The sequence below is a fragment of the Silurus meridionalis genome, chromosome 26 (genome assembly GCF_014805685.1).
Source record: "Silurus meridionalis isolate SWU-2019-XX chromosome 26, ASM1480568v1, whole genome shotgun sequence".
NCBI classification, from domain to species: domain Eukaryota; kingdom Metazoa; phylum Chordata; class Actinopteri; order Siluriformes; family Siluridae; genus Silurus; species Silurus meridionalis.
In genome coordinates, this window is record NC_060909.1 from 4326683 (window position 1) to 4342063 (window position 15381).

General features: G+C 38.9%; 1 protein-coding gene across 1 annotated transcript; it reads right to left on the reverse strand.

The window, feature by feature from the left end:
• Nucleotides 1-14205: 14205 nt before the first annotated feature.
• LOC124379614 lies at nucleotides 14206-15180 on the reverse strand. Its single transcript, XM_046840028.1, has 2 exons — nucleotides 15091-15180; nucleotides 14206-14981 (listed from the first exon to the last, which is right to left on the reverse strand). The coding sequence occupies exons 1-2, from the start codon at nucleotides 15178-15180 to the stop codon at nucleotides 14214-14216; spliced, it is 858 nt and encodes a 285-aa protein (XP_046695984.1). The 3' UTR covers nucleotides 14206-14213.
• Nucleotides 15181-15381: the final 201 nt, after the last annotated feature.

Genomic DNA, 15381 nt, shown 5'->3' on the forward strand with positions numbered 1-15381 from the left:
CCCCAATTATTTATTTTAGTAATTGTTCTAGGTTATTAGATAGATAGATAGATAGATAGATAGATAGATAGATAGATAGATAGATAGATAGATAGATAGATAGATAGATAGATAGATAGATAGATGGTTTGGAATAAAGTCAGGCAAGCAGGCAAGCAATCGAATAAAGCAACAAAAAAACATATTATAACCGCTTATTTATTTATTTATTTATTTATTTATTTATTTATTTATTTATTTATTTATTTATTTATCCAAAAAATTTAAATCCAATTAATTGCTTGCTTTCTCTGTCACTGTTTTTTTCTCCAATTTTCATATTAAAAAATCCCATTTCCCTATTTATCCCATGTCTTTGTCCTTAAATCCCATTACCATTATTCAAGTTCTTACGCTTTCACTCCTCACCGTCCCTCACAAAAGCTACACTTCACAAATAAAAGACTTTATTGCCATGTCATGTCTGGTCCACACCAGTCCACGCTTTCAAGGCATAATCTCCCACTGATTATAGCACCTTCTGCAAATTCTTTCAGCTTAATTCTCTGAAAATGTGTCAAACAAAGGTATCTTTCATTGGAAGGACTTTATGTACGCATTGGTTATATCCGGTTATGTTCACTTCAGTATATATTCACTTCCTGAACTCTTCCGAAAGGTCTTGTTATTTGTAATGGAAAAATATTTCCTTTGTACAAATCTGGCACCTGAAATGTCACTTTGTCATTAGGGCAAATTGGTTAGATCAACGTAGCGGGGGGAAAGAGTAATAAGCTTTCGAAAAAAGGCCAAATTGTTCTGTTGATCATCTATCTAAACAGCTGCTAAAAAGCACCCTGCCAGCATGCTAATTTGAATTAGCATTTTGGTCATTAACTTCAAGCAGTCATGACTAAGCTCAAAACAATATCAATACCAGGTAAATGTAGTTGGGATTTGGTTTCATAATGACTCCATTATTTCTCATGTACTACTTTAATGAATATTACATTGACACAATGGGTCTATAATAAAGCTTTAAATTATATAATATAGATGTTTTAAGAAAGAGCTTCCTAACAACAAAAACTGTTTCCTTGTCATGTCTTAAGTTTACTTTTATAATTAATATTATGAATTAAAAAGAAGAAAGAATGGTTATATGCTAATATATTGAGTTAACCAGGAGTTACAGTCAGACAAATCCCATTCATACTTCATAGTTGGTTGAGCTAGCTAGCTAAGATAGATAGATAGATAGATACAAATAAAAAGCTTTGAAGCGTTTCTCAGATCAGAAATGAAAATCTCAAAACTACTTGTTCAACCTCCACATCATTTAGTCATTTGTGCTCATCATAGGAACATTTCTTGTTACTTTGATCAAATTGCGAATGATTTGGTATGTTCATTTAATCGATTGTGTGTAAGTGTCTGCTGTTTTCTACATTATCAGTTGTTTATGTTCATGTTGATCAAAATATATTAGTAGTTTTTACCTGCAAAACATCTCAGCATCAGTTCATTGCATAAGTCATTGAATGCAAAATTATTGAACCAGTTGACATCATCTGCCAAGTTTCTATTAAAAATTTCTTTTTGGTAAATGTGACTTGAATTGATTAATTGCGCAGATGAATCTTGAATGTCACTAATGAAGGCAAGTGAACGCCATCAGATCAACCAATAATCAACTAATTCTCTAAAACAGGTCAAAGGTAAATTTTGTAGACCTTCAATTGGAGAGTGAATACAGACGAGCAAAACACAGAATTAAAAATTCTGAAAGTAGATGAACAACTAAGAAATGAATGAACACTATTACAGTACAGTAAAAGTGTGAATCCTGTCTGGTCTCCTGCAATCAATATAAATCTAATATGCAATCAAATAAACAAATTTGTGCTGCTAAAATTTAGAGATGCCAAACAGAAAGAAGTCAAATTTTGTGCATTTTTTAAAGTCACTGTGATCAAGTTTCTATTAAGAAATCCTGAAATTGTGCAGCATCATACTGACAACACGACTAAACATTTTGATGATTTTGTTTGTGAACAATGACGAAGTAACTTTTCATTCTGATGGGAATGAGATGTTCATTGACACAAATACTTACTTTTGAGAGATCAACTAAGGATTTTTGGAAAAAAGTACAGGCTTTTGCAAAAAATCCAATATTTTGGGCTGCTTGTTTATTTTGAGAATGCACTTACTGGTTTGCAAATATTAAGGATGATTCGAGAAATGCTCCAAAGCAACTGAGAAAAAATTTAATAGTGGATGTTGGTCAAGTTTAGATATAAGACTGGCGCAGATCACTGTTGGTACAAGCAACCTTCTTTTCTGCTCCTTTCTACAGCCAAGCTGAAAAAGTCTTCCTCTGAAGGAGCTCTGGTGTTTCATCAGTAGGTCATGGAGGGGATATTGTTTTTTTGACCAGAATGGCTGTGAGTTACTGAATGTCTACCACCACCTCAATATTGTCGATTAAGGCAGCCCAAAAACAGTCTGCCATCTTGATCTGCTTGTTACGCTGATCAACAAGTTGGTGCAGGTCAGTTTAGTCCTAAGAGATAATGCGATCATGCAATACCGGGGCAGCAAATTTTCCTGTCCTGTAACCTTCGCTCAATATGTTATTGATGTGTCACAAATCACATCATGCAGTAGTCTAGAGTGTTATTAAATGCTAACTGTTCAGAAAAGTTTCACGTTTTCTTTAAACCTCTTGAAAGATATTTTTTTGTGTAGCACATATCCAAATTTTACGTATGACAACAGTGGACCGAGCGGTGTACTGTACAGTAAAACCCCGTTGTACGAGCATAATTCGTTCTTGAAAATTGCTCGTAGGTCCATTTGCTCGTACGTTCGAACTGATTTTCCTTGTAAGAATGAATGTAAAAGTAATTTTAACCCGTTCCGAGACCTCATTCAATCGCTTATTTCTGCACTTAAAAAGTATTTGTAGCCTATTTTAACAAACAAATACACCGCAAATTACCGTAATGTAAACATAATTTAACACTTAGCCATGTGGTAGTGGTTGATTGCGAGTGTAAGACGCACACCACGCTCGTAACCTCCTCGGTTTCCATGGTAATTCTATTTACTTTCGTATTCACTGCATCAAGATTTCTAGTGAAATAAAAATATCAAACTAAAAAAAGTTAAGTTTTTGCTGCACTGAACAACGAGAGTGACCGAGTCATCAACGTCATCAACTAAGCGACTGATGCGACCCTCCGCGAAAACGGGGAACCAGCAGCGTGGGTTTGCTCGTGCCTTCGAAATTTGCTCGTGAAACAGAGTAAACTTTTGCGAGCAAGGTCGCTCGTATCTCCGTTTGCTCGTACTATAGGTTGCTCGTACAATGGGGTTTTACTGTATTGATTAGCATTTCAAAGCATCAAATCGATACATAATTTACAGTTTTGCTTGCAAACCTGATGAACTGGTTTGCTTTTGTCTTCAACATGAGAGCTGCAATGGGGCAGATGCATATAAATAATGCAGGCGAGGGGGTGAACAATGCCACTTGCTTTGCCTTTAATTTTGTACAAACACACACACACACACACACACACACACACACACATCATACATGGAGAATAAACCAGGCTTGTCGGCTTCGTCAGGCCCTATCACCCTGCCGTTAGAAATAAACAGTTGGTCAGAAGCAAATCTTTTTATTTCACACATAATTAGACATCATTCTGGGAAAATCAGTAAGTAGTATGAGTTTTTTCTAAAACAACTTTGATGACATAAATGGCAAGAGGGCATGAAGTGCTGTTGAAGTGGGAGTAGAGTTGCGGAGAGAAAGAGTTTAACGAGTACCCGTCTTCACCTGTGTGTGATTTACTGCAGCCTATTTACGTGCTTTTGTTTTGTTGCCAGATGCCAGTGAGAGACGGAGCCCTGTAGTGTGCGCACGCACCCACTTGAACTAAGTCCAAACAACTCAAGTAGTTGTGTTTGGTTTTTTAAAATGTTAACTAAGTAGCTTTGAAAAAGAGTTTACAAAAATGAAAAAAAAAGGAAGAACTTGATGCTTCTACTCTCTTCAACTCCTGCCTGCTTGGGCATCATTCTCAAGCCATCTGCCAGGCTGCACACATTGCTCGATTCGACAGTGCTGAAGTTTAGACACCTGACTCTTCATGTGTTTCTTCTCCAAAGTATTACCTCAGAGTTGGAGACACTTAAATGTGTAGGATGTCTTTGGATGAAGAGCATTATATTTTATGTTCTCTTGAACTAGAAGACCTAGACCTGTTCCAGAATGACAATGTACCTTTGAGCGAAGCCAGCTCCATGACAATATTGTTTGTATAGGTATGAAGATCTTGAATGGCCTGCAATGAACAGACCTCTAAATTCAAACCTAAAGAAAGTTTTTGGGATGATGCTGGGCTACAAGAAATTATTATATTTGTATTTCAGTCAGAATGTTATACAGAAGTATTAATTTGGCACAATGAAGAGCAGCGCCACCTCACTGCTTCAGTTCAAGTTCAGATAAATTTCTATGTGGTGTTTCATACATTCCCCTTATTTTCAGGGCTCTCCGGTTTTCTCCATCTTCCCAAAACAGGCCAGTACTGTGAATTGTCATTGAATGTGAATGAGGCCATGTCCACAATAAAAGGTTTTCGTTTGAAAACGCAGATTCTTCTCTCGGTTTTGTCCTCCTGTCTACACTGAGACGCCGTGTCTTTCAGTCAACAAAAACGTAGCTTTTCGAAAATGCTCCCCAAAATGGATACATTTGCAAACGCTATTTTCGTGTTGCAGTGTGGGCTGTGAAAACGGAGACTTTCGAAAACCATGATGCATTTTTTCATGTGACCACGCCTTTTCTCCACATTGCCACAAAGTTTTGAAGAGCAGGTAAGTCAATAAGGCAGAAATGGGGCAGGACTTGCATTTGCTTGTCTTGCATTTGCTCATGTGCAGCACAGAGATCTAAGTATTTTCAGAAATTTTATTGTGGATAAGCAACTTTTGAAAAAAGATTGAAAACGATAGTGTGGAAGCAGAGCATTTTTTAAATAATCTTTTTTTTTTTTTTTTTTAATGTAAATGCTGTTTTCAGATTTATCCTGATTAGTGTATTCCCTGGTGGTTTAGTGGTTGGGATGCGGCGCTCTCCCCGCTGCAGCCCGGGTTCGATCCCCGGTCAGGGAACCAACCCCAGCCATTAGGGTTGCACAAGCCTTAGTGCCGGTCCCAAGCCCGGATAAATGGGGAAGGTTGCGTTAGGAAGGGCATCCAGCGTAAAAACATGTGCCAAATAAAAAATGCGGATGATCCGCTGTGGCAACCCCTAATGGGGGAAGCCGAAAGAAAGAAAGTAGTGTAGACATAGCCTGGGTCGGTGCATGCCATTCCACCTTGCATCCACTGTAACCCTTACAAGGAGAAAAAAGATGAATGAATGACTGTTTGTACCCTTATGGTGGACTTGTCATGGACATGGTGGATTGGTGATTCTAATATAATTCCATAAATATATATTTCAAAATCTAGTGGAATTCCAGAGAAGAGTGGAGGTTATTAAAACAGCAAATGGGGACAAACATGGAATGGGATGTTAAGCACATACCAAGCTTGTGGTCAGCTTTTCACAAACATTTGTCCATATAGTGTATGAAGACAAAATATGACTAGAAAATGATGCTTAATAAAAACACAGACTCTCACCGCTGACATGAATTGTGTCACTAAGTGAATGTAAATGGCAAGATGGTTATTGAAGTGTGAGCTTATGGGGCTTGAGTATGTATCCAATTCACTTTTAATTGCATAGCACTTTAAACAATGGCCATTGTTCCAAAGCAGCTTAACAAAAAATAGACTATGAATATGAATTTTAAATAAATTCACAAATGTGTCCCTAATAAATGTATCCATAATGAGTGAGACAGAGGTAAAGGTGGTGAAGAGAAACACCTTGAGATGTTATGAGGAAGAAAAAACTCGATGCTCATATTTAGAGTGGACCCCATTATCCAGAGCAATTTACAACTTTTTGAAAGTAGTCGAGAGACCTTGTTCAAGGGACCAGCAGTAGCAGCTTGGAGGTGCTGGGGTTTGAACTTATGACCTTCTGATCCAATGCCTTAAACACTTCGCTATACCACTGATCAGCATGGGCTTCAACAGAAAACCCATCCTTATGTGGGTGACATCTGAATAGCCATTCATTTGACTGTAATCATTATTGCTATCAGTTGTTCAGTGCCAAACTGTTCAAATGTAGTTCTAAATCATGTATGCCAACATAAAAAAATACTCAGTTGCTTACTGTTTAGTTTTGAAAAACATTGTCTAATTATAAGCTTGTCTAACTTACAGAATCTATGTTTGGCTATACTGTAAGACCACACACAATGCATTGAAAGTCAGTCAAGCATTAATGCTTCCTCTTCCTTATCCTTACATATTTCAAGTGTTTTATGTCTGTAATGTCCCGAAGGCACGGTAAGCAAAACAATTCATTCCTAACCCCGCTCTTTGATTCTTTCGAAGCACGCGTTTGTCAATTGGCCTTTAGCGTTATTTCTGCTCTAACAGGATAATGTGTGTGCTAAGCATATTTACTTCTAGTTTCTCCTCATGTACATACACACACAGCCTGCTGTGTTTCATCCTCTCTATCCTTCTTCATCACCGCCGATGACAAGGCTTTAAAAAAAAATGAAGATGAATCTCGGAGTCTCGCTGCGTATAATCACATGACGTGAATGCCAACAGAAAGCAGATTGGCTCTCGTTTAGAACCAACTCCTGCATACCATTCTTTTTCTCTGCATGGATGATGTTGCTTTTCTTTTAATCTGTCCTTGTTCATTGTAAGAAAAATCTAGGTGTTATGTGATGCTGCTGAAAAACATTGGCACTCTTTTTAATTGAATATTCTTTTTTTTTACACTATTTTTATTTTTAAAATGAAAAAATTCTCATTAACCATGTGGGGTGTCGCTCATTTTAATGAAGGGCCACGTCAGCATTATCGCTGCCTTTGGAAGGCCGGTTGTAACTGTAAGACCGTATAAATGTGACTACTTTTTAACGTATTGTTCAATAACTGTCTCTGTATTTGATGTTTACATGTTTAAGGTACAAATTTTGTACATGCATTTGCATAGATGTAAAAATGTTAATATTCCTCTGTACTATTATAACATACAACATACAATTTATCAGATTAGGAAAAATCTACAGCATTTGCCAGACACCCTTTTCCAGAGCAAATTACAATGAGCTTATTCATGCACCTGAGATCCTTACTCAAGGACCCAGTAGTGGCAGGATTTGAACCCATAACCTTCTGCCTAGAACCTAGAAGCCCAACAACTTATCCAATATCCAAGCCCAACATCTTATCCATTGAGCTACCACTTCCTCAACATTGTCCATCAATCAAGTGAATAACAAAGACAAATATCATCAAACGCAAGTTATTACCATAAGTATGAACATGTGTAACAGATGTGATGTTTTACTAAAACTAATAGCTGCCTACAGCCTTGTAGAGGGCAAACATCCAACAAATGAGGTGTGTGGTAGGAGTACATCAAATACCCTTTTCTGTTCTGGGACCAAGGTGGTAAAATGAACTTCCCCTAGATGTCCAAACAGCTGAGTCACTAGCTATCTTCAAATAATGGTTGAAGACCTACCTCTCCCTGAAACACTCAAACTAGCACCTATTTTCCCTGTTTGTTTAAAAAAGAAACAAAAAACAGTATCACCATGCTACCCTTCATCAAGTTCACATTCACGTTAATTTCTATAGAGCTTTTCACAATGGACATTGTCTCAAAGCAGCTTTACAGAACTTAAGAATTAAAGTAAATTATTAGTATTTACCCCTGATGAGTAGTCTGGGGTGAAACTCCCTTAAAAACCTTGAGAGAAACCAGACTCGAAAGTGAAACCAATCCTCATTTGGGTGATATCAAGAGTGTAATTATAAATCTTAAAAACAATACAAAAAACCCAGAGAGTGAGAACAACCATGAGCAGTGGAGTGTGTGATTATGAGTAATGTCCTTTCTACAGTCTTATACAGTCAGTTGATGTTGTGGAACCAGGAGCTACTGAGCAACTCATAAAATAGCTCAGCATTTGAAATCATCATAGATCCAACACCAACTTCTCCATGACAGAGACTTTAAACACGTAGAGGTCCAATGTCCAAACTCCACATAAAGTGGGATCCAGATAGCACTGGTACGTCTGTAGATGGTTCAGGATGTTTGCTGGGTCGCCATCTACTTATTTGAAGGTCCAAAATCTTAATGAGGTGGGACACCACTGGAGCTGGCGCAACCTCTGGATGCCTCGGGATGGGTAGAGAAAGAGAAGCAGTGGAGAGGAATTAGCGTAGCTGCTGTTCATGATATTAACAAGCACAAGTTAATAATGTGCATGTGATCAGATGTACTGGAGCACAAGCTTATGATATGTGATGTGTGTTATGTGTAAAGCTCGCTAAAAAGATACGTCTTTAATCTGCACTTAAACTGGGAGAGTGTGTCTGAGCCCGAACACTGTCAGGAAGATTATTCCAAAGTTTAGGAGCTTAATGTGAGAATGCTCTACCGCCTTTAGTAGACTTTGCTATTCTAGGAACTGCTAGAACTCCGGAGTTTTGAGATCTCAAAGAGCGTGACGGATTGTCGTGTGTTAGAAGACTAAGAGATACATGGGAGCCAAACCATTTAGTGTTTTGTAAGTAATTAGCAACAGTTTGTAGTCGATTCGAAACTTAACAGGTAGCCAGTGTAGGGACGATAAGATTGGGGTTATATGATCATATTTTCTCGACCTTGTGAGAACTCTGGCTGCTGCATTCTGGACAAACTGTAGCTTGTTCATTAATGATGCAGGACAACCACCTAGTAATGAATTACAATAGTCCAGTCTGGAGGTCATGAACGCATGGACGAGCTTCTCTGCATCAGATATAGACAGCATGTTTCTTAGCTTAGCAATATTTCTAAGGTGAAAGAACCCTGTTTTTGTAATATGGGTGATATGATTTTCAAAAGACAAGTCTAAAATAACTCCCAGGTCTTTTACTATTGAACTAGTAGTTACAGAACATCCTTCTAAATGCAAATTAAACTGCTGGAACTTCTGTGTATTAGTTTTTGGGCTGAAGAGCGAAATCTATGTCTAATCAGAATTTAATGATAGAAAGTATTGCGTCAACCAATCCTTTAATTCTTTAAAACGCTCAGTTAACTAAGCCAAGTTAGATGTTTTGATGAGATATGTAGTTGGGTATCATCGGCATAATAGTAGAAGCTAATCCGATGACTTGCATGTATATTGTGAAAAGCAGGGGGCCTAGAACCGAACCTTATGGAACCCCATAAATTACTTGCGCTCTTTAAAAAGGCCCCTTAACCCTCTTTGCACTATGGGGGCTGGATCATGGCTGCCACTGTGCTCTGGACACAACTTCCTCACATTGCTGGCATATTCAAAGAATTTCATTGTCCTCTAAGGGTGCATGTGATGAGTAAAAGCATCTTCATGATCACTGTACAATGTAAAGCAGAATAGACTTTTATTTTAAGACAATCATATGACTTTTAGGCTCTCACAAGTTAAATAGAAGGCCAGATTAAGCTTGTGGGCCTCGAGTTTGACATGTTAAATAGCAATATCAGATTAAATAGATTTAATCCTCCAGATGCACAGAAAGTACACAGTCAAGGATCTAAACAAAGCCAATGACTCATCGAGTTGCCTTGTACGGATCAGGAATTGACTGCACGATCATAAAGACTTAAAAACACACCTGGCATTTTATATATATATATATATATATATAAAACATACAGTACATACACACACACAAGTTTATACACCCAAGTCCTTCACTTTCTCTCCTTCTTTCATAAATGCACCGTGTGTGAACCTGTGATATGGTACATCCTGTATATGTGTGATATCCGGAACAGATTTTAGCTCCTTGCTCATCACACTTTTCACTTGACACACCAGAAAGGCCTTATCTTTGCACTGGATAATTAGCAGGTCATTGCCTGTTATAGCTGGGGTCTGCAGTTAAAAGGCATTCGATGAACATGTCTGATCTGCAGCTCCTCATTAGCATCAGCCTGTCTCTTAGCTAACATTATGTGCTCATTGGGTTTTGGACATTTAGACAGCAGTTAAAGAGGAGACTTTTAGTTGGGCTAATCAAACAATGTTTGACAACTTGTGAGCATGCGTGCAAAAGATGTGGGAGGAGAACAAGCTAGTGAACGTTTTATTTATTTATATTTTTGTTTAGTTTTTTAGGACAGGCTAGTTTGGGAATTGAATAAATACATATGACACTTGCATGTTGAGTGCAAAGTAATCTACTACTACTATTTCCCTTTCTTCCTTCCTTTTTTTCTCCTCTATTTCCTTGTCATTAGTTAATTCCGCCTGCTACTGGGAAAGATGCTGTGTGATTAGGATGTGTGTAGCTGTCACACGAGGCATTTACAGGTCCAGCAAGCCAATTAGCCGCTACTGATAACCAGCGTCCCGCCTGGATGCACGCATCAGGTGGTGTAAATGAGGACAAGCGGTGGCCTGACACCCCCATCACACCGTCTTCGAGACTGGATGGACAGATCGCAGCATGAATGCTTCCTTTTCCCTCACATGCTCCTCGCATCGTGTCACTGGCTTCAGTGATCAGTGGCAGGATAAAGGAATATTTAGATCGCTGCACATTCGCTAGGATCTGTGCCTGCAAATGGTTCACTGGAAGTCTTTAATGAACACATCTCTGCCCTGTGATTTTCCTGCACCCTGCTGTTTCTGGGCCTTTGTGTGGTTGATGAATCCCTTTGGTGTAACTGAGGCTACAGCGGTGGAGCAGCTAATCTCCAACTGTGATTGATACATCAGTTTACATTGAAGAGCATGTTCTTTAATCCCCCCCCATACATTTACATATTTCTCTGTGTGCCTCTAAATAGCTTGGCTGTTTGTCCAATTTTTGGGAAAGGTAAAGCTGGCTTGTTCTTTTTGTATTTGCATTGAAATAGTAAATACTCTCATTTACATGTAGTGTACATGCATACAGTGGCGTAAAGCATTTGAGTAAATGCAGTTCGTTACTGGACATAAGTCATTTTGAGTTTGACTGGGTGTTAAAGATAAAAGCAAATTAACCTCTACACAACTACATTTATTATTAAATATATATGTACTCCACTATATTTTAACTGAAAATGACTATTACCAATTATATTTTGCAACTCTGTTGAACACTCTCCTACACACATCTGTGGCCTGTGAGCGACTTTTTAATACAGATGGCCTCATTTTCAGTCCAAAAAAAGCTTGAATGAATTCCAAAAACTTTGAGAACCATCTTTTGTTGAGGTTGAATACAAATATTGCCTCAGCTCTAAAACTGAGATCTTAATATTTGATTTTACTACTTTCATTTTATTTGTCTGTTTAATTTTAATGGTTGTTCTACTTTGTGACATGATATTAATTTTATTTGTTAATTAAAAATACCTTTTTGAAAGATTGCTTTACTACTTACCGTATTTTTCGGACTATAAGCCGCTACTTTTTTCCCACGTTTTGAACCCCACGGCTTAAATAACGAAGCGGCTAATTTATTCATTTTTCCTGGGTTTTTCCCGTTTTCACAAACTTCAAGCCAAAAAACTGAACCCTATAACATTAGACCAATAAAATGTCCGAACGGAAACGAAAAAACGCACCTCACCTTTGTTCTGAGCTGCACGGCATCGGGAGAAAAACTTCCATCGGGTGATTTTTAAACGCACGACGATGCCAAAAGATAAACAGAGAGAAATAGTTTTGAAAGGAAGGAGGAAGACAGTGAACAATGACTTACTTGGTAGGCTACTGTTTAGATACAAGCCGTTGTAACAGCAATGAGCATCAGAAAATAATAAGGACATAATCCTCAGTCTTACACACACGCAGTAATACCGGAGGTATGCAGTGGCATGCTATTCCCAAAATACCGCTATGCTCCTAAAGGAAGGATATTTCACCAGTTACACCGTGTGTAACGTGTCTTTCGTTAAAGCCTGTGTAAAGTACATTAGTGTAGACACTGCGGCTAATTTATGTTAAAAATAAAAATATTTGTAAAATTCAGTTTATATATGGGTGCGCTTTATAGTCCGGAAATTACGGTAGTCTTTTTTGTTGACCGACTTTTTTTGATTGTTGTTTCTTTCTGTTATGGTGAAGAGGCTGTTGTGTTGATTAATGCAGTATTTGTGGTGTACAATTTGATTCGTATTTTAGGAAAAACAAACTCACAGAGCAAATGTTTTTGGCTTTTCACTGACATGTGACTGTTTGTTTCAGAAAATTCGTTTTTTCGCATTATTTTCATTTTGCTCGGGACAAGGCACAGCAATCTAGCAACTCAATTTCCCAGCATACAGTGTGGCCATCAAATATGGCTGCCACAGCCCATGTTTCCCACATGCTGTACGTTCCAATTCACCCAACTCCTGATTGAGCACAGGTGTGTTCAATTATTCTCTTTCTTTCTCACACACTTCCTTTATAAAGGTTTTCAAACTAGCTGCAAATAATATGTTTAGTCCTGCACTCAAACTACTGACATTATCAAGCTGTGTTTATTCTGATTGCCTTTTAAAATGGCCCTGTTTTGTATTCACGGTCACGTTTCCTGCCTAGTCCTGTTTGATCTGTTCATAGATCCCCTGACCGGTTTCTCTTTCATGACCAAGATTTTGCTTCCCATTTTAAATTTGTCTGCTATGATTTCAGTAAAGACTGTACAGTCTCTGATTTGTTTTCTTGAGTGCTTTTTTTTTTTTATTTTTTTTTTATTTGCGACCACATCTACATGTCCGTTACCAAAGATGCGGACAACTACACTATAGGGACAAAACTATTATTTTTGTCTCCTCCGATTCAAAAAGGGGAAACAAAAAAAAAAAAAAAACAACACAAACAAAAAATCACCACAAGTTGGAGGCACACAATTGTATTGGATGTTTTTGAAGGCTTCTCTTTAATTTTCTCCTTTACTTAAACTAGGAGACCCAAACCTGTTCCAGCATAACACTGCCCAAAGTGAGCTCCATGAAGATCTGGTTTACATGGTTTGAAGTGAAAGATCTTGAGTAGCCTGCTATAGAGCTCTAAACCTCATCCCTATTAAACACATTTGGGATGAATGCTAACTGCACCCCAGGCCTCCTCACCTCAACCACTTCAGTACCTGACTTTACTAACAACCGTTTTGCTGAATTAGCACAAATCTACAAAAGAACACTTGAAAATCTAGTGGAACAAGAGTGACGGTTGTTGTAAGACTGGGGACTAATTTTGAAATCGGATTTTTCTAAAGCACAATTGAATCTAATGGTCAGTTGTTCAGAAACCTTTGACTACAGCATGAATGACTGTGCCATCCTCAATATGTTCACTTAATATCTTGACGGCCAGCTAAACTTTTCCCAACACCAAAACTCTGAAGATTAATTCTTAGTTCCACAGGTTTATTAGAGATGCAAAGAAAAGTGAAACTGCAACACATTAAAAAAGGCAATGACAAATCAGAGTAACGCCAACTTCATCAAACCTTAACTCAACTTGAATAAAGACTAATTGCACTATTACAGCTGCATTTCGTTTGTACTCATTTCAAGAAAGGAGAAGAAATACATTTAAATAACATTCAGGTCAATGAGACAACGCACAACTCATCGCAAACGACACACGTGAGCTAACATTTGCATAGTTGTAGTAAATTCAAACCGTCCTCAGATTTTACTTTACAAACAAAGTATTGACGAAAATAACAGAATTCCTTCAGAAAATCTCACAAAGACAAATGTACATACCATCGATGCTATGCCAGACGCAAGGAGAAGACAGATGAGGAGAACGCGATGCATATAAACGTCTAAAACAATGCGCTTGGAATGCGTGAAGGATTACTTCCCGACTACGGGTAACATAATAGGACAATTAGAACAACGCGATCTTAAATGACCATGACCTAAATAAGAGCGCATAGGAATCTGAATAAACGTTTAAAGCATGTTATTTTCTGAAAGCATGAAACTCAATGCTTATCTAAATGTTACCATTAAGAACAGAACACTCCCGTCTGGCGTGAACACACGTCACCCACAGTCCATGCACAGTTTTTTTTTTTTTTTTTTTTAACCAGTCCATCTACTGTGCCTCTGGAGGTAGAAGGAGAACAATTTCATTGACCGGCCGGAGAAAGAGGCCAGACCCGCCTGGTTTGAAGATTTTTACCTCAACCTGGCGCACTTTCCCATCCTTGCTAGGGAAGGCCTGTGTGATCAGTCCGAGAGGCCATTCATTCCTAGGTGCTTGGCTGTCCTTAAGGAGAACAACGCTTCCAGGCTGAATGTTGGGCTGAGTAGACTGCCATTTCTTGCGGGCCTGCAATGTTGGGAGGAATTGTTTCCTCCAGCGGTCCCAGAAGGTGTTGGACAGGTGTTGAACCTGCCGCCACTGGGACTTGTAGAGGTCTGTGACTCCAAACTCACCAGCAGGAGCAGGCACACTGCTTGTCTTTTGTGTGAGAAGAGCAGCTGGCGTGAGTATAAACGAGTCCTCAGGGTCCATTGTCACTGGAACAAGTGGTCTGGCGTTGATGATAGCAGCGACTTCTGCCATGAAAGTCACCAGCACTTCGTGGGTGAGCTTGTCTTTCAGCTGGAGGAACATTGCATCCAGAATCCTCCTTGCCAGCCCTATCATTCTCTCCCATGAACCACCCCAATGAGATGCATGGGGGGGGTTAAAAGACCAGATGCAGCCCTTGTCTGAGAGGTAAGTCTTTACGGCAGTGCTGTCAATGTTTGAGGCTATCTTGAGTTCCTTACAGGCACCTATGAAGTTCGTGCCACGGTCGGAACGAATGTATTTGACCGCCCACGATTGAAAGAAAGCGCCGTAGCGTTGATGAAGCTAGAGGTGTCAAGGGATTCTATGACTTCAATGTGCACAGCTCTTATGCTCATGCACGTAAAAATCACTGCCCACCTTTTACTTTGAGCGAAGCCGCCCCTGGTCTTACGTGAGGAGACGTTCCATGGGCGAACACATCAAGACCCACACTAGAGAATGGAGGATCGGTTGAAAGACGATCAGATGGCAGATCAGCCATTTTCTGGATACTGAGTGGAGCTCTGAGCCTTCTGCACGTTATGCATTGGTGAATGATGCTGCTTACTCTTTTCTTCCCTCCGACTATCCAAAGGCCAGCTGAACGGACCGCCCCCTCTGTAAAATGACGGCCTTGATGATGGATTTGCTTGTGGTGGTGTCTGATAAGTAAAGTGGCGATGTGATGCTGGCAAGGAATAAT

Bases quoted from the DNA above. Each gene is read 5' to 3' on its own strand.
- LOC124379614 (XM_046840028.1), bottom strand. From the start codon at position 15,180: ATGGCTGATCTGCCATCTGATCGTCTTTCAACCGATCCTCCATTCTCT. The intron at 14,982-15,090 runs GTAAGACCAGGG...TGACACCTCTAG, and splicing joins CCCATGGAACGTCTCCTCAC to CTTCATCAACGCTACGGCGC.